The sequence below is a fragment of the Thalia democratica genome, chromosome 8, assembly GCF_965202585.1.
Source record: "Thalia democratica chromosome 8, ktThaDemo2.hap1.1, whole genome shotgun sequence".
Classification (NCBI taxonomy): Eukaryota; Metazoa; Chordata; class Thaliacea; order Salpida; family Salpidae; genus Thalia; species Thalia democratica.
The window spans coordinates 55,725,096-55,748,787 of NC_139172.1; the positions used below are offsets into that span (position 1 = coordinate 55,725,096).

General features: G+C 26.3%; 1 protein-coding gene across 1 annotated transcript; it reads left to right on the top strand.

Moving 5' to 3' along the window:
* Nucleotides 1-5,259: 5,259 nt before the first annotated feature.
* LOC145843323 (uncharacterized) lies at nucleotides 5,260-10,413 on the top strand. Its single transcript, XM_082950785.1, has 6 exons — nucleotides 5,260-5,313; nucleotides 5,718-5,843; nucleotides 6,952-7,013; nucleotides 8,787-9,091; nucleotides 9,540-9,660; nucleotides 9,966-10,413. Exons 1-6 carry the CDS (start codon nucleotides 5,260-5,262, stop codon nucleotides 10,048-10,050), a joined length of 753 nt encoding a protein of 250 aa, XP_082806911.1. The 3' UTR covers nucleotides 10,051-10,413.
* Nucleotides 10,414-23,692: the final 13,279 nt, after the last annotated feature.

Here is a 23,692-nt window from a genome sequence, read left to right on the forward strand (position 1 = left end):
TTTTTAATGTCAATATTTTTGTTCAATCAGTGTTTCATAAATATAAATAAAACTAAGGCTAATTTGACTGAAAGTTTATCCAAAATAAGCTGATATTAATTATAACAAACTGTTACTACTATTTTATCTTAGCTACTGTAGCCGGTTTTCCTTATCTTTTGCTAAATTTAACAAAATCTGACTTTTTATTTTTTATTTTACGTATATAAAAGAAAATTGAAGTTACAACAAATACGCCAATATGTGGTCTATTAAAAAATGTTTACTTAAATTTTACAACTATGTTTTAAATGTATATTTTTTATTAAATACTGAATGACGTTATAATTTTGGTATGACTAACAGCGGTTATTAATATTAGTATTTTGTTAAGATAAGATTTACGAAATTAGTAGCAACGGCAGAGAAATATTTTTAGTGTGTCAGAAATTATCAGACACATAATCAAAACAATGTTATAATTATAATAATAATAATGTTATAATTAAAATCACTGAGCCGAGTTGTCTTAGTGTATAATAACAATAAAAAATATTTTATGTTAACATACTAATGACCTCCCTGGCTACAAAAGCGAAAACTACAGTTAAAAATACGAGTAAAAAATATTTTATTTAACATGCGTTAGATGTTATGTTCATAAACGCATTATAAACTATAAACAATTCTTATTAATCACATTTAGCAATCTACAAAAAATTATATTTCTGAAATTGAATTTAAACTTTGTGTTTTTAAGCAAATAACGTCAACGCGTTTAATTTTTATTTATTTAGTATTTTACCAAGTGAAGAATTGTTTAAATTTACAATTAATTTGAAAACTTTATTATCTCGCAATGCTTAGGTAGTGAGAAAAGCTATTTTGATTACCTTGAATTTTAGTAAACAAGATTTAGTTAAAATTATACAATAAAACTTTAAGTTTAGATGATACTGATTGTTTCAAATTGCAAAATAATCAATTTTTAAAACTAGAACAAAACAAAACAAGGAACTATGCAATATATATATTAAAGCTATTAATTTAGAGTTTTAATTGTCTTAGTTTAAAACGTATTATATATGCAGTTTAAGTTTGAAAAAGTATTAATTTCCAACTTTTATAAATAGTATATATGACATTTGATTAAATAGATTTATACTTATTGCTGCATTGAAACATAACCTGTAGAAAAATGAAATTATTTATGCTAACTTCAAGTTTTTCTTTTTTTGCAACTAACCTTTTGTGTTTGATTTGAAGAACAATTAAGTTTGTTTATTTAATAAAGAAAAACAGTATTTTTTTTTTATAATTTAACACTTAAATATAAATATTTAATTCTATTTTATGAAATTCTTTTAAGACTTTAATTTAAACCGCTGCTTATTTCTAAACCAAGCGGGATTATGTGCATATGCACCGAAGCGACCGCTTGTGGGTAAAGTTCGAAAAATTGACGCAGCCAAATCGTTAACAGCCCAACTATCAGAAATTGTCAGCTTATTGTGAGATTTTATTCTACGCTCGTTTGGACAGTTTTGAATATAAAAGGTTAAAACTGATCAAACAAGATTAGACTAAAACCTAATTAAATAAATATATCTTTCTTGGTTGAGTTTATTCACAAACTAGTTTCAAGAATGATAAAGTCTGTAATACAAAACATAGTTAAACTAGGTAAATACTTATACATCTCCCCCCAGATTTTATCTACGAAGGATATAAATCAAAAAATTTACCTAGCGAAACAAAATTATTTTAAAACAATTTGTTACAATTTAAACACATTTTTCAGGTCTAAAGTTCAAGGAAATTAAACTCAAGAAGACAAAAACATTTAAAAAATTACCATTTACTTAGTTCACTATTAAATGATTTGTTAAAACAAACTACAACTTAAACAAACAAACAGTAACAAAAATTTGAGACGTAATGTTTACTTTTCTTCACTTTGCTGAATACAACTATTCAAAAACTTAATTGCTTCACCGATTTGAACTTTTTAGCTTTGAAGAACGAAACCACACGCCACTCATGTAATTAACTTGAAACTTCACTTAATTTGCCGATAAACATGTTTATCATAATTTCGACTTCAAACAAAGTAGAATGCGCATTACTGATGGCCTTAAACACTGAGGAAATACTGCTACACTTATTTTCCAAATACTCGATACCAACTAATAGTTCGAATTTTTGTCGTGTGTCAAGGTCACCAATTGTAGTCCTAGAGGGCCTATAGGAGCTACTGTTAATATCTACGGGGGGTTGCGCGTCTAAGTTAGGGGGAAGTGAGTTAGAACTTGTAGGTTCCATTTGGGAGCTACTAGGTAAAGAAGATGCTCTGCCTGCGTCTCTTTTTTCTGCTAAGCGTTTGGACCTTTTTAAACCTGGTGTCAGCAAGTTACTTACAATATTAGGGAATGGGTTTCCTGAGTTTCCTGAACTCATATCGTTAATTATAACTTTAATGAAATTATTAATAAACTTAATTAATATAGTTTAAATGTGATGTGAATTTATTCAAGTTAAAGAACACAGCTAAATCTGTAATAGTGAATAGTTAACACTGTGAATAAACGATAACAAACAAATAAATTCTGATGACAAAAATATGTGTTATTGTGACAACTAGAAAATTAGAAGTGAAGTGCATTTTAAAATTTGTTTACATTTTTAGTAAAAGATTACGTGGCCAAGTTAATATTGACCCTCTCGCGCCACCTGGCGGAAATTTTAATAACAAAAATACAATTTTGGTTACATGTTTGCTTTTCTCAGATAAGGGATACTACTTAGACATTTGCAAACAGGAGGGGTAAATCTTCTTAGAAACTTACGATTTTGAACAGTTAAGCGACCTGATCCTTCAACTTTGACAACACATTGTTGACAGTCCTTCACTTCCACCACCACTCCACTTTTCCCCCACTTGCTAGGAAAGTTACCTGTTTGATTTAGTATCACGACATGATCACCGCAATTTAAAGGTGGCAAAGATTTTTTGTTCTCACTTATATTCTTCAGAGACTTAACAAAACGAATACTGAGAGATTCTTTCTTTTTATTCCAAATGTCACGCCACGTTTTTGAGATCTGCGGGTTATTGTAAGTCATAACACTCTTTCTGACGTAAGGTAATGACTTCTTTTCATTTGGAGGTAGGTAAGGATTGCATTGGGATTTTTGCGGTTTTCGTCGGTATCCAGTGTGTAGAAATACATTTTTTTGCCCATGTACCTACTTTTTCTTCTTGACGTTTTTACGCTCGAACATATTTTTCCTACGACCTCGGCTGCAAAAGATATCAAAGTTTTGTGTATACAATCCACCAACTACAAGTGCATTTGACTCATCAGCATAATTTTGGTGACTTTGATAAACGTTTTTACGGGACTTTATCCAGCGTTGTTTGCAAGAAAAACACTCAATATATCTCATATTTTTACTGCTCCAAACAAATTTATCAGTTGATTTATTACATATGCCACAAGTTATTTTGCCACTTGGTTTTTGTGTGGTTTTCTTTGAGCATTTGTATGAGAAAACTGAGGCTGTAACAGCAGGTTTCGATATTGCATCACGTGCCATCTCTTTTCCTTCAATAAAACCGATTGTCTCATTGACATTTCTTTCATCTAGACTTTCCCATCCTAGCACCTCTTTACAGATATCCTCATCCACTAAACCTGTTACCATGACATCCTTTAGGATTATGTCTGTAAAATCTATCATTTGATTACAGCTATCCTTTGGGCATTTACATGTGTACGTGCATGTACCGGCTTTTCCCTTTAAACGGGCGGCAAATGATTTAGTATTTTCGGTCAAATCCTGTCTTGCACTAAGAAAGTCTGATCGTCTTACAACAACTGAAACAGGAATAACTGCAAGCTGCTTGATCATCCTTAAAAGCTCTTGCTCACTTAAATTTACTACATCTTCATGTCCCTTCAGAATAGCATCCCCTAGATCTTCCTCACAGCACTGGTACAGTTGACGGCGTTTTTCTACATCTGTCATCTCTATGCTATCTTTAAAAATAGTCCACTTATGTACAAAAATGTTCCAACCCTCTTCATTGCAGTCTGTCCCTATTCGAGGACGGTCCATCTTTGGAGGCTTTGGTTTTAAAGAATTTGCACCAATGTGAACATTGTTGTGAATGATAAGCAAAGAGGCAACTACAGAAGAATCGACGTCTGGTGTTTCATATGTGCAACTCTCAAGAGGGCATTTAATCACAGGCATTGTTGATTCAATTCAGCTCGACTTTATCATAAATAAATATATCTTTCTTGGTTGAGTTTATTCACAAACTAATTTCAAGAATGATAAAGTCTGTAATACAAAACTTAGTTAAACTAGGTAAATATTATACACTAATAAGGAAGAAACCGGTCGTAAGTTCTCTCGGATACTGTTGTTAATGGTCGTGTGGTAAAGTTCATCATTTATTATTTGTTTTAAATAGTATAATAAATTATCAAAAACTGATAAAATAAATGTTATGGTATTTTAAGATTAACTATAAAAGACTTGTACAAAATCTTTTACCAGTAAATTTCAAGTGTTACTTTGAAAATATAAACAAAATACATAGCCATTCAACAAGGTCCTCAAAAAAAATTTTTTTCTTACCAAGATTGAAAAGCAGTAATGTTCATAAATTACTAGCTTATCAAGGTGTTAAACTATCAAGTTGAACATTTTCTTTCAGCTTGCCAGACCAAGCTAGCAAGCCATACGCTGCCTACTCTTAATTTGATATGTTTAATTGTGCATAATCATGTAGAAATAGTTGTTATTCTTAGTTTTAAATACATTAACTTAAGCTTGAATAAAGTTGTAAGTTGTAAAAATTTACTTAAAATAAATAAAACTTGCTTTTCGCATTATATTGGTTTTACAAACTTATATATTTTAAAAGTCTGTTTAAGTACTTTATGGTAAGAAATACTAAATTAAAATTTGAGATTAAGTAAAATATGTTTTTAATTAGATTTTATATGATTGTTAACATAAAGTTATAATTAAACATTAGTTAAATCTAAAAAGCTAAAACGTTATATGACTTTGAAAGTAGGGTACCATATCAAATCATATAGTCGATATTTTTTAGATTTAAAAGAGAAAAATGAATATGAATGTATCTCAAAATTAAATTTGAATTGTCTTATGCTGAACAATGATAAAGAACTGACAAAGCAGGTGGAAGACAAAATAACTTTTAGTAAAGTAATTACGTTTTACACGGTTGCCAAAACCCACAATATGTCTAGTGCAGCCGAAACATCATTAAGATATATAGAGCGTTGTTTTCAAATGGTGATTGAAACTCAATTTTTTTTCAATCTAGACATAAATCTTGTTGCGAAAGTACTTGCAAGTTCCAAATTGAATATTCACTCAGAAGTTGAAATATTTTTGCAGCAAATAATTGGATAAAACACAGCAGTGAAGAACGTAGCAAGTATGCGAAATCAGTGTTACTGAAAGTACGAATTTTTTTGTTGTCAGATCCCGCGTTGAACTTTGTTTTGGATTCTTGCTCTTCATTAAATGAAAACCAGAAAAGTATTAAAATGTTTAAACATGTTTATAAGAACCACTTAAAAGACTTTTCTAGTATTTGTTGTGAAAGAAGATGTTTTAGTCAAAACAAATTTAACTTGTTAATATGTGGTGGATATGATACTAGAAATTATGACGTTGTAAGTACGACAAATCAGATAGACGGAAGCAATTTGCACAATAATAGAAAAGTACCTTCTATGCTCAATGAGAGACAAAATTTCGAAGCTGTTTGTTTGAAAGGAGAAGTTTATGTTTTTGGTGGTGATAACGGTATTGATACGGTGAGAAGCATAGAAAAATATTCACCAACTTCTAATACTTGGAGTGTAGTAACTAATATGTGTGATGAGCGTCCGTATTTTTGTGTTTGTGCTTTTATAAATAAACTGTTTGTGTTAGGGGGAGGCTTCTATACAGAAAATGAACTAGCTTATGCAACTAACTGTTGCCTACAATTTGATTCAAAAAAAAAAAAAATCAGTCGAAAATTGGAAAAAAGTTTGTAATATGAAGGTTGCAAGAAGAAGTGCAGTTTTTCAAGGAAGTGTAGTTATTAGTGGAGGAAAATATGGTACCCGTAATTTATTGAACTCAGTAGAATTATATGCCGTATCGCCAATGAATGGACGAGAATGCCTAACATGAAGAATGTTCACTTCTTTCACAATTTGTTGCAAAAGAAAAAATGTTTGTTATTGATTACGGAACTGCTACTTGTGAAACTTTTGACTACGAATGTAAAAAATTTGTCTCTCTTAAACTACCACTTGGTTTTAGTTATTATAAGTGCGTGGCGATGGGTAACAAAGTTGTTGCATTCCAAGAAACAAGTTCAAACTTTTTTATGATGTTGATGAAGGTGAATGGTCGGAAGGATCCTGTGGAGTAACAAAAGGTCTAGAAGACTTTTCTGTCACAAAGATACCTTCTTATTAAAGTTGTTGCAATGTACTGTGAAATGTCAACTCGTTTAACAATTATGAATTGAATAAGTGTATCTTTAGTGTATATATAATAAAATAATTAATAGAATATTTTGACTATTTTAAAAGCAAGGAAACTTATTTAGTCTTAAATACATTTCTTAAATTAACTTAAATGTTCAAAATTATTAACATATAATATATTTAAAAAAATATTTGTCTTATAAATATACAAATATGTTTATCTGAAGCGGGGTAACAAAATTCAGCAACCTGCCAAAATTATTTGTCTAACAACTAGTTAAATGAAAATTATCTAAAAACTTACTATTATACTTTAGTTTAAACAAACTTAATCACCTTGTTGGTTTAATCAGTATTTAATTCGGCCATCATCAGTAAAGTTTAGATGCTTCGTGCCATCAACAACAAGTGTTGAACTATACTACTCGATCAACAACAACAGCATTCGAGACAATCTTTGACCGGTTTCGACCTTGTTAGGACGCATAAGGCAGGCGGGAGCGGGTCAGAATGACACAGCGACAAAATGACACGGTGCGTCAGTTTGGCACAGAGGGTCACTTTGGCACGGCGACAAAATGACACGGTGCGTCACTTTCGCACAGCGACAAAATGACATGGTGGGTCACTCTGGCACGGTGCGTCAGTTTGGCACGGAGGGTCAATTTGTCACGGCGACAAAATGACACGGTGCGTCACTTTGCAAAGCGACAAAATGACACGGTGAGTCACTCTGGACGATCGTGATATTGGTGCATCATCATAGTAATAACCAAACTTTTTACCAAAACATTTAATTGAGTAGTTACTTTTTTATATTTAATAACTTTGAATAAATAAAATCTGAATTTAGCTTAAACCAGCAAATTCAAAAAAAAATTGATAAGGAATATTCAAGTACTACAATTTAAAAGTTATTCATAATATTATTTCCATTGATTTTCTGATATAATAACTGAACAAGTTGTTTTAAGAACTTAAGTTGTAAAAATAACAAAATAGGAATAACTTTTTTTTATATTTCAAGCTGGCCTAGGGGTTGTTACAAAAACTTGGATCAAAACCTAATATTTTACTCAATAGAAAAACTGTTTAAAACTGTTTAGACAGATAACTTATAAAACAATTTGTTATTTGAATGTAAAATTGATGAATAATAAAAAAACAACTATTATACGTAGTTTAAACTGATAATAATTAAAATTTAAAATAGGCTCAACAAGTTTTACAAAAAAAAAAGAACAACTTGTTTGATATTTTTCTAAAATTGTTCAAGTTACTTTTTTAATTAAATTTTCAATCAAAAACACAAGCAGCATTTTAATAATAAATTAAAAATTATTTCATTATTTTTTTAATATTTTAACATCAGACAATTGTGCAAAATACTAGTCAGCAAAATATCCAAAAAAAAATTCTAACAGTATGACCAAGATAGATGTTTTATTGATCATTAAAATACTAAAACAATGTTTTGAACACAAATGTTTTGTCAATAACTAAAACTAAAACTAAAAAACGGTCTGTTTGGAATTTTATGTTAGAATGTTCAAATTTTCAAGAATGGTAAACATTTCTAAGGTTTTATTAATTTATTTTTTGATTAAAAGTTTAATGTTAAATTTTTTTACATGATTATTTTTAGAAAAAAAACCTTATAATGAACAGTTTTAAAATTGTTAAGTTAAAGTTCTGTTAGATTGTTTAAACTTTGATATAAATTTCAAAGTTTTTATTAATTTTTTTTTTCTTCTAAGTTTTTTATTAAAACAGTTTTCCATCAGTTTTTTTAGAAAAAAAATTATGATAATATTTTTTTTTTAGTTGAAGTTACATTATATTTTCTATTTAAAAAGACGAAAAAACTTTTTAACTTATATTAACTTTGAAATGTATGTTAGTTAACATATTTCTTTTCTATTAAGCTGTATTAAAAATAATGAAAAAAGTATCTTTAAGCTATCAAATATCCATAAAATTAAACATGAGTGTTAACCGTTGCATTCGATGTGAAGTATTTTTAGGTCAAGAAAAAGTTAAACTACTTGAAAAACAATTGATTGATAATAAGAACTGAAACAAACAACAATTGATGAAAAGGGCATAAGTACACAACTGCTAAAAATAAAAACAAATGCTAACAGCTGCAAATAACTAAGTTAGCGAACAATAACGTCACTTCTAAAACTGAGTGCAGCTGTCGAAATAACAATATATAATTCAACACTGAGCGACAAATTTTCACAACAAAATGCTTAAGCTCGTTATTTTTATCAGCTCGTTGCTTGTTGCTCAAATTAGCTGCCAGTCGTGTCAATTGAAACTCGACTGTGGCAGCGAGCAACACGGGAACGACCCTGGTAACGTTTTGAGCAGGGGAAAACAGGGTCCAAAAGGCGAGAAGGGTGAATTGGGCCCTCAAGGGTGCGAAGGAGCGAATAACAGCGAAATTTTGATAAGATATGAGGAAAAATTGGAGTATTTAGAAAACTTGGTGCAAAATCAGACTCATAAACTAAATCAAATGGCTGAAAAATTTGAAGCAAAAGTCATTGAATTTGAGAAAAAAATTGTTACAAAAAGTTAGTTTTATTTATGGTTATCACGAATTACACTTAATGACTAAAATATAACTAAATTCCTAAACATTTCAAACTTTATGCAATTAAATGTGTTGAAAGATATTTTAAATACTGTCCATCCTTAAAATTTATTTTGTCAAAACACAAAGACCTTTCTATACTTATTGAAATGATAAAAATAAGTTTTATACTTGTAGAAATTTTACTGTTAATCAAAGAAAAAAGTTAAATTATATTCTATATAGATAGCAAAAAACTTAAAACAATAAATTAAAAGTAAGTATAAAGTTTTGACATTTTAAAACCTTTAAAAATTACAATTGTGATTGTTAAAATTCTTGCTAAGTTTATCAACTTGAGTCAAGTGTACGGTTTTGTTCTACTATTATAATGAGTGAAAAAGAAGATTATGAAAATCAACTAAAATAAGGTGTTTTTTTGTTTATAGAAATAACCTACAAATTAATATCTGAACCAAAGACTTGGACTGATGCTAAAGCTTATTGTGCAAATACCTTTGATAATGGACATCTCGCCTTTACTGATGTTGATACTCAACAGGGCAGAGTGTAAGTATTAAAAACTTTTCTCTGAATAAATTGATAAATAATTCTGGTATAAATACTAACTAAGGCAATGTGATAAATATAAAATTTAAAAATGTTGTAGATTAAAATATTATTTAATTAAAGATATATGTGCGATCAGTCGAATATATTTAAAAACTGATAAAAAAAACTACAAAACGTAAATTTTGAACTACTTGAATAAAATAGCCAGTAGCTTTGCTTTCATTTATCGATATTTTCAAGTATTTTCTTTAATAAATATCCTTTTTTTAGGTATAAAAATAAAGTTTTTAAATTAAAAACAGAGACCTTTGCGAAAAAGTCAATTCGAATATGAATACTTGGATTGGATTGAGGAAAACATCGGGCGTGTGGTATAATAGTGATTGAACCCCAGTGAGTTCTAGTTTTCAGTATTCGTGGTATCCAGGGACTCCAGCAAAGCCAGTTAACTATGATTACATGTTCATGACGTGTGGAAATAATAGCAACCGTGGTAATATATGGAATTATTACAACAATCATCTCGCGTATTTTATTTGTCAGTATTTTTGTTAAGTAAATCTCAAACTCTTTATTTTTTTTTACTCCTTTTTTGAGTTTTTATGATAAAACAAACATGCATTAAACTTCTTTAATATGATAGCTAAACCTTGATTTACGAATTTTCTCTTATTTTAAGTTTAAAGTTGTAAAAAATAAGAATACATTTTGTTTGAACTCGTTTTCGATTGTGATATTATAGAAGCCGAAAATATCAAAACTTTGTGATCATTTTTTTGATTTTATTGTTATTTTTATTGAACAATAAAATAAAAAATACTTAAAATATTTGGTCTAAGGGACCTAGCGCGCAAAAAATCTTTCGGTTATCGAGTCTCTCACCTTTTGGATACCTTTTAACGCAGGGGTCGGCAAACTGCGGCCCGCGGGCCAATTGCGGCCCTCGAAGGGTAAATCTGCGGCCCGCGAGCACGTTTTTTTACTTGAATGGTCTGCGGCCCGCGAAAGAAATTTTTGTGGCCCGCGAGCATGTTAATGTGGCCCGCTGAGCAACAATATGTTTTAAGTTAAATTTTTACTGGTAACTTGGTTTTGTTTTATTTCGTTTTAAGTTCATGTATACAGTTTTTAAACAATAAAAAGATTTTACTGTATTAGCTTAAAAATGTGAAAATAACAAATTAGCTTTCTAACAGGGTATTTTCTAATTTTCATAATAGCTTTCTTCTTACAACAGCAAGTAATTATTTGAAAGAAGAGTGTAAAGAGTGCTTAGATTTAGTAAGTCAGTTATATAATAGCTACTTAGTAAATAAACCAAATGCAAATGTTTTTTATTTTGCACAAAAGTAATGCACAGTAATTAAATAAAATAGCATTTCTTTACAGTTTAGGTATTCATTCTAAACGTATTTTATACCTAAGTTTCTTTTATAGATGTATTGTTACTAAATATCATATTTAAGTGTACACAAAAACATTAAATATAACATAATAATAAGAAATAAGGTTTATTTCACTTTGGTTTTAACACGTTTCGATTTTTTAGTAGTTTTTTTCACTTAAAATTAATTCCAATGCACACAAGTGTACACAGATGCTCATATTTTAAACCACTTTTTATTTACTGCTTCAGTTAGATTAAGTTTAGTTTATGCATAAATGTCTAACATTATTGTATCTAAATGTAATTTCTTAGTGTGTTCAGAAACATTTAAAACAATATATATGACATAAATTAAAATAGTTTTTGTTATGTACACAGTTTTATTTTTCAAATAATGTTTTTAGGCAAATGAAGTTAATTGTTATGCATTGCATACTGATATAAACAATTGCTGTTTTTTGAAACTACCAATTTAATACAAGCTAGATTCAAAGATAATAAATTTATTAAGTTTGTACATTGTGAATCAAGTAAGTTCAAATTCAATTTTATAAATAACTAAACCTTGCTACAACCTCAGACTATGACCATTTGAAGACTTTAAATCTCAGACCAATTTAGTCTTTTTTTCAGTTAATTACTTGAATTACTTTTTTGTATACGAAAATATCAGGCTAGTTTTTTGTTACTAAGACTGGCTTTTTTTTTTTTAAAGAGTGGCAAATTAAATTTATGATGTATGTTTCGGTCAATACACAGTGTTGGTTTGAATTATAATATATGTTAAATTTTAAATCTTACAGCTGATACAATTTGAAATATTGTTTATACTACTGTATATAAGTGTGAATAATCAGTGTTGCCAAAAAACTTAAGTCCCGGTAAATCTTGGAATCTGAAAATTTATAGTTAAATAATCTGAAAAAAGTTTGAATTTGAGAATTTCTGAAAAACCTGGAATTTCAAACAATTTTTACATGTAAAGTAATGAAATTTTGATTTGAAACAAAAATTTACCATATAAATATTTTTATAAAAAACCACATTTAAAGTAGATTAAGAGCATCTTTTTAAAATTGATATTATTTTTAAAATATTTTTTTACCTGTAGTTTAATTTTATACTGAAAACAGAAGAAAAAATTTGTACTTTCACAAACTTTATATTGGTGCATTGCACCTTTGCTTTTAAAATCTAGTTACCCATTGCTGTGCTTTGCATTAGAACTAAACCTAGAAATTCCTTTAAAATTTCAAAATTAGTAATAACAACTCAAATAAAAATTCTCAGATAACAATATATGTTTTATTAGTGCTCTCATCTTAACAGATTGATTAAAGTTCTAATTTGATTTATGCTGCTTTATAATATTCAGGCATTTCTTAAACACGACTTTTGTTGTCAGTAAAGAAATAAACTAAAATCTTATACTACCGTCAACATAAATTCTTTAAGAAAATTAAAATTCTATACGGTATCTTCTTTTTAGTAATTAGTTTTGCTACCTTATAACTTGCCTTAACTTTTTCTTCAATCAGTCTGTAGATACTGAATATAATCATGTGCTTTGTTTGAACTGACTTAAGCGATTTGCTTTTTTTTCGTTTATTGCAATAACTCCTAAATAACGTTTTTCAATGCTTATAGCTCGTCTTATATTTCACATTTACTCTTTTCAAATGCAAGATTTTTATTGCAGATAAAGAATTACTATAATTCTTAATAAAAAGTTAGTTATTCTTCTTCTTTAAAGGCTTAATAAGCTTTTATACTTTTGTTAAAAAAGTTTGATAAACCGTAATTGTCAATTGAAACTGACTTATAATACTTTTTTTTTGATTTATATTTAATTCACTGGTAATAAACTTCGTTATTTCTTTATTTTGTGATTTTTCTTTTAAACAGGGTTGCCAAACAAGCAGGCTAGTTTAAAAGTTTTAAGAATACAGACTAGTTAAACCTGTTTAAGACATTTTTTAAGACTCAGGTGTGTGTGAAAATTTTATTTTAAACACTTTGAATTCTCAGAACAGTTTTTACAACCGTAATGTAGTTTACTAATTGTATTTTTCTTTCATGTCTTCTTACATATTGTGTACTTTTTTATAGTGATGATATTTCAATAAGGTAATTAAGCTTGATTAACAATAAGTTTTATGCTTTTTCAACTTTTAATTAACTTGGCTGGTTTGATATAACTTAGACATTTTGCTGTTAAAGTGGCAACCATGTAAAACACTAATTAATTACTAATAAGGTATTTTACTAAAGTATTTGAGAGTTAATCAGATTAAAAATTTGTTTTAGATTTTTACATAACAAATAGGTATTAGATTTATTTAGTTAATTAATTACTGAATATTTTAAAGAACGTAAACTATTTTAGACGCAATTTTTTTTTTTAAATAAATATTTTTAGAAACATGAAAAAAGGGTTAATAGTACAAACAAGGCATAAAAGTGACCTCTAAAACATTTTTAAGCTCAAATTTTTATACAGAGTTAGGTTATAAGTAAAATTACAAAATATTAAGTTTACTCTGTTAGTCTTAAAAGAAAGCACATTGTTTATTAAGACTTAAGTACATTAGTCAATGTAAATTTTATTCTCTAAAATATTTATAATTTCAATAGATATTCTCTGTGCATCTGAAAGTAATTTGAAATATCAAAGTTAATAAAAGTAAAACTTTCTCTAGTAAGACTAAAAGCAAAATATTATTCAAATGTCACTAAAACTGCGGCCCGCGAAGACTTTGAAAACTTGAAATTTGGCCCGCGAGCACCAACTGCCTGCCGACCCCTGTTTTAACGTCTTGTTTGGGACGTTATTTTAGTTATATTTAGTGTTTTAAGAAATTATTTTTTAATGCATGTGTGTTTCTCTATTTCAAATTTAACCTTTTAAAAAAAGCTAAAACATTTAATCAGAATTTATAAAAAAAACAATGGTTTAACTCTTCGATAAGTGCTTTTTAAAAATATGAGAAGAGAAACTACCATTTAAAGCAATAGCCAAAGAAAAACACTGAAATTTCTTAATTTGACTCATTAAAACAAATTAATAATAGAATGGATACTTGTTTTATTTTAATCTTTAGCATTAGCAAATTATATTTTAAATATTTAAGTGGTTTATTTTTGGTCCTTCATGTAATTTAAATATTAAAAAAAAGGTTTTGTAGAGTTTATATATAATTATATATGCATGTTTTTTTTATATTTTAAAATAAATATTAATTTAGATCAGGGTTTCAAAAACTTTTTTTTCAAATTGCTTCCTTTGAAAAAATTAAAAATGATTTTGCCCCCTCCAGAAAACTACTTTTTAAAATTTTTGCGCTTTATCTGAAACTTAAGAATATCTAATGTAAGTTTCAAAATTTTGAAATCGCAGTTCCCCACCTTTTGCCACTTTACTAATTATTGCCCCCAACTTACTAAAATCGCCCCCAGGGGAGCGGTACCGTCCATTTTGGGAAACCCTGATTTACACCATTGAGACTATTTTTAAGAAAAAAATTACTAGAAAAAACTAACATTACTGTAAAAAAAACCTTTTTTAATAAAAAGTAATCCTAGTAGCAAAGTTAATATTTTTGCAATCTTTAGGAGTTCAAGCAAGTTTTTTATCAATATAGTGCATTTCCAAATAAAGCTTACTACTACTTGTACTTTTATTTTCGTAAAATCGTCAAAACAATATGCACTATGGTGTAAAACTCTAAGTTCAAAACTAAACAGCATTTATGACCGTTAGATTTATTTAAGATAAAATTTTATAATTTTCTGTTGGTGGTAATTTAATAAAAGTAAGTAAAATTGTATGTTTAGACAAGTTATAATTATAACATAAAAATGTCTTATTTAAATCAAAGAAAATCTACTAAGGCTCTATGGTGGGTATAATACAATAAATTGATAAAATATACTAAAACAAAAACAACACATTGGTTTTTGCTGTTTATTTGATAATTAAATTAAAACAATAAAATATTTTCGTATTTTTCTCTATTTTGTTAGAATTAGGGCAGCTCTTACTTTCAAGTTTAAAGAATCGATAAATTTAAGATTAAAACTGATAAGAAGTTGTTATAAAACTTTTTACATATTGCAGAGGTTAAAAATAAACTAGATATAATAATTCTAATATTTAAAATAATAATTCCCGTCAAAGCTCAAGGCCAGAGTTACCATAACTTTACATAACTGTGGTAGCTGTCATACTGCAGCTGAATATAACACATAGATTGCCGTCTACTACTTTTTTAAAACTAAAAGTTTTAACTTTGTTTATGCTGTCTTTTCTTTTAACCTGGCCTATAGAAGACAGTTCTAAATTAGACAAAAGTAAAAACTTTTTATTTAGAGAGATATTAATAACAAAATTAATGTTTCACCGTGTTTCCAAGCTAACCCAAGTACTTTTTCCGTTGTAGTTGAGGTTAATAGAAAAAGTAAGAAACCTAAGGCATTAAAATACCTTGCATAAGTTGTTGCTCGAGAAAAGATTATATTGCATTTCTACAAATTACTAACCAGTATAGTGACTTTAGGGGAAACTTTTTTCTCTTGGCAAAGAGTTCTTATTCGAAATAACAACACTAACGGGATACCAATAAAGACGATATAAATTATAAAATAACTTAAATACTTTAGAATTGCTTTTATAATAAAATATAGAGTTTATTCTTTCTAAAAGTTTTTTAAAGTTTTTTTTGTAAACGTTTAATTTGTAAGTGTTTGTTAATTTTAAAATAAACAGGTAGCTTAAAACTTAATTAACTTTATTATAATCAAAAAAGTGTTTTTGAAATTATTTAGTAAAACATAAAATAATTAAATAAATACTTAAAAATAGTTTTATTAAGTTTTGAATAACAAAAAAAGCTATATATTTATAGATCTGCTATTTCTGTCACTGATAATTTATCAAAACCGGTAAATATTTCACTTAAACAAACTGTATTTCAAAAGAGATAAACAAAATCAAAAACATCACCCTAAATTTAAAAAAAGTCAACCTCAAAGTCTACTGTGTTGTACAAACGCTTAACGTTTGCACTTTTATATACCAAAAAAGATAATTGTAAACTGTAGTTTTAAGTCATGACTTTTAAAATATTAAATAACAATTGTAAATTGTAGTTTAAAACTTCTAATGTTAAAAACCCTAACAGCTTCACTCTTAGCTTTTTTTTCTATAAATATAACGTTTTACATTTTTATCTCAATATTCTTTTTCTATAACTGCAACATGGCTCATATATTTCGTGCAAAAAAGAGACGACAAACGTATAAAAGTTATTCGTGCTAAAAGTGACGACACACTAAAAAATTATTCGTGAATTATAGACGACATTAACATCGAAGTGAGTTTGCTTAGACAAGTTATCGACTTATGCAAAAATAATAATCAGTTTAAATGTCATTACATATACAAAAAGTGTCACGCATGCAAATTGACGCTACGTGCAAGACTGACGAAACATACGAAAAATGACTTATGTGAAAGTGACTAAAGATAACCGAAAGGTTCTTCGTGCACCAGGTCATAGGACTAATTATTATGATTGTCTTTTATTTTTGTCGTTCATTAAGCTTATAAACTAGTAAATTCGTTTACAATTATAAAAGTATTAATGGTGTAAAAGATCATTGACACGATAAAAATGATAGATTTGCTAAAAAAATTGAGCAACTACACTCGTTTATTAAAACAGTTAGATTGTGAATATGAAAAACACCGTCCAAGTTTCTACTTGAACAAATAGCAACTTAAAAATTAAATTATGAAGCTCATGTCAGAAAGTTGAATAAACTATGTATGTAATACAAACAATAAATATACAAACTTACTTTTTGCAGACATTTTGTATTATTTAAAAAAATAGTTATTTTGTGTAACTAAAACACACATGTTTCAACTTAATAATATTTCTTAATTTATCTTTAACTAGAGCAAAAAACTGTTATTAAGGTTATAAACTACATAAAACTAAAACCGAGCTGTTGATTTTAAAATTAAGTGTAGTTAAGTTAATAGTATTTAAAGTTTGTTCAAAAAATATAATTGATTTATATACATCTTGTACAGTCAATATGCTTTATACAACATTATCAAAAGCTTCTATAAAATTGGTAATATACGTATGTTCCCTCTGTATTATACTCGTAAATATTTACCGTATGTTATGTTATAACATATTTTAATCTGTTAAGTTTCAAAGAAATAGTGTTTAAAAAGTATCATTAGAATAACTTTTAAAACCTTTGTCAAAATTATTATAATAAAGCTTATAAAAAGAAATTAAACTTAAAATGTCATAGGTTTTAATATTTTTGCATTAACTTTTATAGTACCTTTAGAATTGAAACATTTTAATTTGTTTTTATGCTGTAAAATAAATCAAACTTTTAACAATCGTATGAAGAGGTTTTATAAACCACATAGTATTAATTAGCTCAAAAAATATATATTTGTAATAATATTTGTTTCCTGTGCTTGAGTACTATTTAAATTTAGACTGCAGTTAAATTTTTTATTATTCTGCTTATTTTATATTACAAATTAATCAAACGAGATTTTTTTACTCTATTCTTAAAAATAGTTTTTTTTTTCCTAGCCTAGTCAAAAATTTTTTAAAATAGAAACAAGGATAAAGCATAAAAAAAAAATTATAAAGGTTATGAGAAAATTTTGAAACAAAAAGACGAATTAATTTTTTAAATTGTAGATACACATTTATAAACTTCTATTTATTAGCTAGACTAGATTTTTTGTACAAGAAAAAAATAAAAAACTTCTTTTAAAAGAAGTTTTTTTAACATTATATGCTTTAAATTTAGAGTTTCTATACTTACCTCAATACATTCATTGCTACTTCAATAGTTATCAATTAGAAACACTAAAGATATATTTGTGTATAAATTTTAAAGGGGTGAACTTATTTCTTTTTTTTAAGTTGTTTTTTTAAGTATAATCTTCTATGATAAAGCATTATTTATTTAATAAACGCTTATCTTTACAAAACGTTTTTAAAAAACAAATTTAAACTCCAAAACACTTAAAAGCTATCAGTTGGTTAAGTTTTTTTCAAGTTTATGTTTTGCTTTTATTTTCACGGTCATTAACATACAAAATTTAAATCTAGACTAGAATGAAAACTTCTTTATGTTTGAAAATTGGTGACGGCTTAAACTTTTTGTTGAGTTTTTTAATCTCTCATTATTGAAAAAAATTTAAGCTTGAACTTAATAAAGAAAAAACTTCGACCTTTAAAGCTAATTTAGTTATTGCGAACTTACTTATTTTAACTTGTAAAAGTTTGTGTTAGTTTAGTTTTTCGTCTGTTTAATTTCGGGTATTAAATGTAAAAACATAAACAATAGTTCAATTTCTATTCAAGTTATTAATAGATATAGTTAATAAGTTGATAGCTATTTTAAAAAGCAGTATTTATGATTACTATCATAAAGAAAGACTATTAAACTTGTATTTATTACTAAATACTATTTAATAAAACACTTTTTTTATTTAAGTTAAGACAATTTAACTTTTTAGGAACGAAAAGTAAAATAAAGTTCATTTTAAAAGCATTTGTTATTTCTAATGTATTGCTTGTTTTATTTTGATACTTTAGACAAAGTTTAGTTCTTAAAAAAATTATCTAGCTAATAAAAATAAAAATAGTTTTAAGACCAAAAGTTATGACTTTTGAAAGTAAAAAGTGTTTGAAGTTTTTATGATTTCAAAACTTGTTTACAAGAATTTGTTGTAAAATAAACAAAATATTTACATTTAAATCTTGAACTTGGTTAAACAAACAAATGTAAATGTTTTTAAAAACAAACATTTAACACAACATTTAACCTTATTTAGATAAATTAAAGCAAAAATTATAAGAAAACAACCGAATTTTTTTATAATTAGACCCATAGTACTTAGGTAACTGTAAACTATTAAAATCAATTTTTAATATGTAGTCTCATTTTGTAACAAAGTTATGATGCTAGTTGCATCTATTAGATAAAGTAGCTTAGTCAGAAATTTGTTTACTAAAAACTTGTTGCTAGTTTAAATCAAAAAAGTTTTTAATAAATTAAAGTTTAGCAAGTAGAGTTCTATAAATAATTATTCTGACATGTTTTATTTTTATATGCAGTTCAAAAAACGTATAAATAGTATAAAATTTATAACTTAGTTCTGCTGAATTAAAGGTTACAGGAACTAAAGACGTCATAAAATTACCAAAATTGAATTAATACGTCATAAATGATAAAAAATGTCGTAAGTTTAACTCAATTTAAACGTAAACCAACGCCTATAATAAAAATAAAATGAACTTTATGAGCATTTTTAATTTATGAGACAAACACATATAGTGAGAAAAATATAGCTTATTTGTTGTTATGGTTTTTTATAACGGTGATAAAAATATGAGCTTAGTTGTTAAAAACAAAGTTATGTATTATTTAAAAATTTTATAAAAATTATGCTTTAAAATTGAACTTTTACAGATTATGATTTGCTTGTTTATTTTTTTGTTTACGATGATTTTAACTTTTAAAATTTTGATAAAGTTAAACAATTTTATTTTCATAGTTTTAACGTTTTTAAGAGCTTTTAATGGCAGTGTTTAAGAACGAAAAAAAGAAATGTTTTTTGATATTTAATTTTAAGACAACATTTTATTGTTACAAAGTTGTCAAAGATACAACTTCAAGCTAAACTTTTTATGTACAAAACACTAGTTAAAAAGATAATTTTTTTTATTAGTTCTAGTTTTGGCGTACAATCAAATTGAATAAAGCTACAACAATCAAGTTGAATAAAGCTTATATTCATACTTAACGGTATTTTTTTTCGAATACAAATGTCTGAAGATTTCCAAGTTCTATTTAAGCTGTGTTTGTTTATATAAAAATAGACAAGTAGGCAAAGAATAAATAAAAGTTCTTTTGTTTTATAGATACTGTAGTTATAGTCTGTAAAATTGAAGATATTCTCAAGTAGCCAAAGCAAAAAGAATTTCTAAGCGTTTGGAAGGAAAAAGAATTTAAGAAAGTATTTAGAAGACTGCATAATAAGTAAGTCTAATTTCAATTATATATATGTTATTTGTTTTTTATTTTATAAATATGTATACATTTTTTAAATTAAAAAAACATAATTAATACAATTGTATATGTTTTCTTAACATAAAAACAAAAATATAACATTTTAACGAAAATTGTATACATTGAACAATCCAAGTAAAATTATATCAAAATATTTTTCTATCAAATTTTTACTCTTTGCTGATTTTTTATTTACATATAACTTAAAAAAAAGTTTAATTGTATAAAATCTGTTAAAAACGATTAATGAAAGCTTGTAGATAACTTTAGCGTTGCAATTATCTTTTATGGTTTTTGGACCTAAAGTGTTTTTTGTCTGTTTTAACTTATTACATGTAAGGTAATAAAAAACTAATGCCTATCCTACATTGTTGGTATAGTTATTAGTAAACTACAATACTTAATCTTTCAAAAACAGTTTTTTTAAATAAGACTTCAACACTAATCGAAAAACAGTAAAAGTCTTATAAGTTTACTTAAAATTTTACTATCACATATGTTTATCGAATAAAATTTGGATTAACCTAAGTAAAATGTTCAAATTTAAAAACAAGTTGCATTACATATTCGGTTATAAAATTCCTAAAGAGTTAAAAATAAAAACATAAAGTTTGAAGCTTCATTTAAAGTTCATTTAATGCCTAATAAAATAAACCACATAATGGAGCTAAAGAGCACAGTAATTCACTTATGTAGCCATGGAAACAATTTGCCGACGTGAATTTTCGAACAATTATTTGCTTAATTAAAAATGTTTGTATAGCGTGTTTGTCTGTTTTCCTTCTAATTGGCTTGCGTGACAGTTTTGATATTTTGTACTTGAGAAGTATTTAAATTGTCGACTGTTGATTATAAAATTTACACAAACATAAATTTAAATGAAAGTTTGAGATTTATATTATTTGAGCAAATAAAAAAATGTTTTATCAAGCTGAAAAGTGTAACCACAATTTCAACTAATTTTCTTTTTATATTGAAAGTTTAGACAGATAATTTAAGTTAACCCAATGTAAATAAAAAACTTTTTTTTGAGAATATTGTTTAACAAAAACTTTTTGCTACTCTTTTTATCATTTGGTAAAAGTAAAAGTAAGAAAAAAGGTAAAATGTTTGAGAACATTTGAACTTTGAGCAGCTACAAAATGTCAACAAAGAAACTTTTTTGAAGTTTTACTCGCAGAAAACTGAATTTAAAATCTTTTGTCTTTTTCTAAAAGTAGCTACAATTCTAAGTACTCAAGTATGCTTGTAAGTACAAAAAAGTTTGCTAAAATAAACTCTCTCTAAAGCTAAGTACTAAATTTTAAGTTAAACATTTCAAAAAGTAGTTTAAAGTTGAGTATTTATTTTGTTCTTCAAGTTCAATTGGCTTAGTTTAACTTGATTTTTTTAGAAATATTTGGTTGTTTTACTATAAATTTAATAAATGGCATTGTTGAATAGTGCAGATGTCAGCATGTATTACTTAAATATTTTTTTCAATGTTTCTAGAAAGCTTAGTCGTATAATTTTTAATTAGATGTTCGAAAACTTTCTTTGCTTAATGCAGTCTAAAATTATTTTTTTAAAAATTGATCAATATACGAGTATGTATGGTATTAAAAAAAGAAAAGAAACTTTTAAAAGGTTTAAAAGCAACTATCTTTTTTGAATTTTGAAAAATAGAAAACATTTAAAACTTTAAATTGAAACGTGTCAAAAATCAAGTTTATCCTGAGAAACTGGCTTTTATTTCATACATTTTATCAGAACATTAACAGCTGTAATTAATACACTTAATGAGCTTATTTGGATAAGATATTTTCAAGATTATTAATATCAAACGATATTAAATAAACACTAATATTCATAATTAAAAGTTCACATATCATTTAGTTCATAAAAATTTTGTAAGTGTCAAAAGTTTAACTTTTGAAAAGAGTTAAGTTTATTATACAGTATAAATTAAAATGTTTAATGTAAATTGAAAACAAGGATAATTAATTTCTTTATTATCATACCGGAAATGCAATGAACTTTTAATTTAATAAAATTTTATTTTTCTCTCTTGATTTTATTTTTCTCTCTTGTTTTTGCTTTAACATTTACTAAACATTTAAGCAATAAATTAAAGAACCTTTTTCAATAAAATAACCTTTTTCAAATTAATAAGACCTTTACCAGGAAAAACAACTCACGACATTTTTATTTAAAAATCAATATCTTGTAAATTAAATTTATTTCAAAAACAACTTGCGTCATAATTTAAATTCAACTTGTAAGGTACGTCATAAAATAAATACTCTTTACTCTTATAACGCCCTCCATAAATAAAATAAAACGAGTCAAATTAAACATTTATTTAATCATTCAACTATTATACAATGTCGATAAATAAAAAATGGCAACATTAAAAAACGCTTTATGCAACTTTGATAGAAAAAATAAATTAACTTGCTTACTGTAATGTTTTAACTTGTGTGAATGTTTTTGAGTTGTAAATGCATATTTTTCTATGAATTTTAACTAAAACTGTTTACTGAGATTCTCTTTAAATTAATTATCAACATTTTAAGCCATGCAAAATTTGAAACTAAAGCTTATTAATAAAGTTAGAATAAGTTAACTTAAATTTTACAATTTTTTCAGTCACAAAACCTTTTACGTCATAATGGTGTAAATTGACCTTTAAAAATGAGACGTCACAATACCAAAAATTCACCGCAGTACAAAAAACTTCCGATGAAAAAATGCTGCGATAAAAATCAATTGTCCAAATCTTTTTAGTGGGATCGGCCAAAATAAACAAAAAAAAAATCAAACAATAATTTCATTGTTTGCATTCAGAATAATTTCAAGAAAATCAACAATGCTTTGTAGATGTGACATTGAATCTTTTTTCTCTTTATTTTTAGTTTTCAAGTCGTAAAAACGCGAGTTGTTAAAAAGTGATTAGCAAGTTTTTTTCTTATTGATTTTATGAGTTTTTTTTTATTATTGATGTTTTTGCTATATTTTGAAAACCTTAAACTACTGTACATCATTTAAAAATAATTTTATGGTGGTTTTGTTTTAGCTTATAAAATGTTATTTGTTTTCAGAGTATACTTTAAAACAAATTTTTTTGTTTGACAGAAATTGCAAGATGGAAGCTGATAGCTTTATATATTTTGTATTTATTTTTTAATTGAGATTAAACTGTTTATGATTTTTTTTTTCTAAGTACGTAATTTAAATTTTAAGATTTTTCGAGCCTTTGTTTAAAAAAAAAGGAGTTTGTTTTGTATTGTGTTTCAATTCTAGTGTACAATTTGATTGTAAATTATAAGTTTATGTTTAAAAAAATTATTAGGGATTTTTGTACTATTTATATACAAACAGTGTATAATATTTGTTAAACTAATACATATAAACATTATCGTAGTAGATGACAGAATAACTAAATAATACTACTACCCCTTTAAAAATACCGTTAAAAAGTAACATTATAAAGTACAATAGATAAGTTTTCAATAATCAATTTTTACACAATTTGTTAGATGA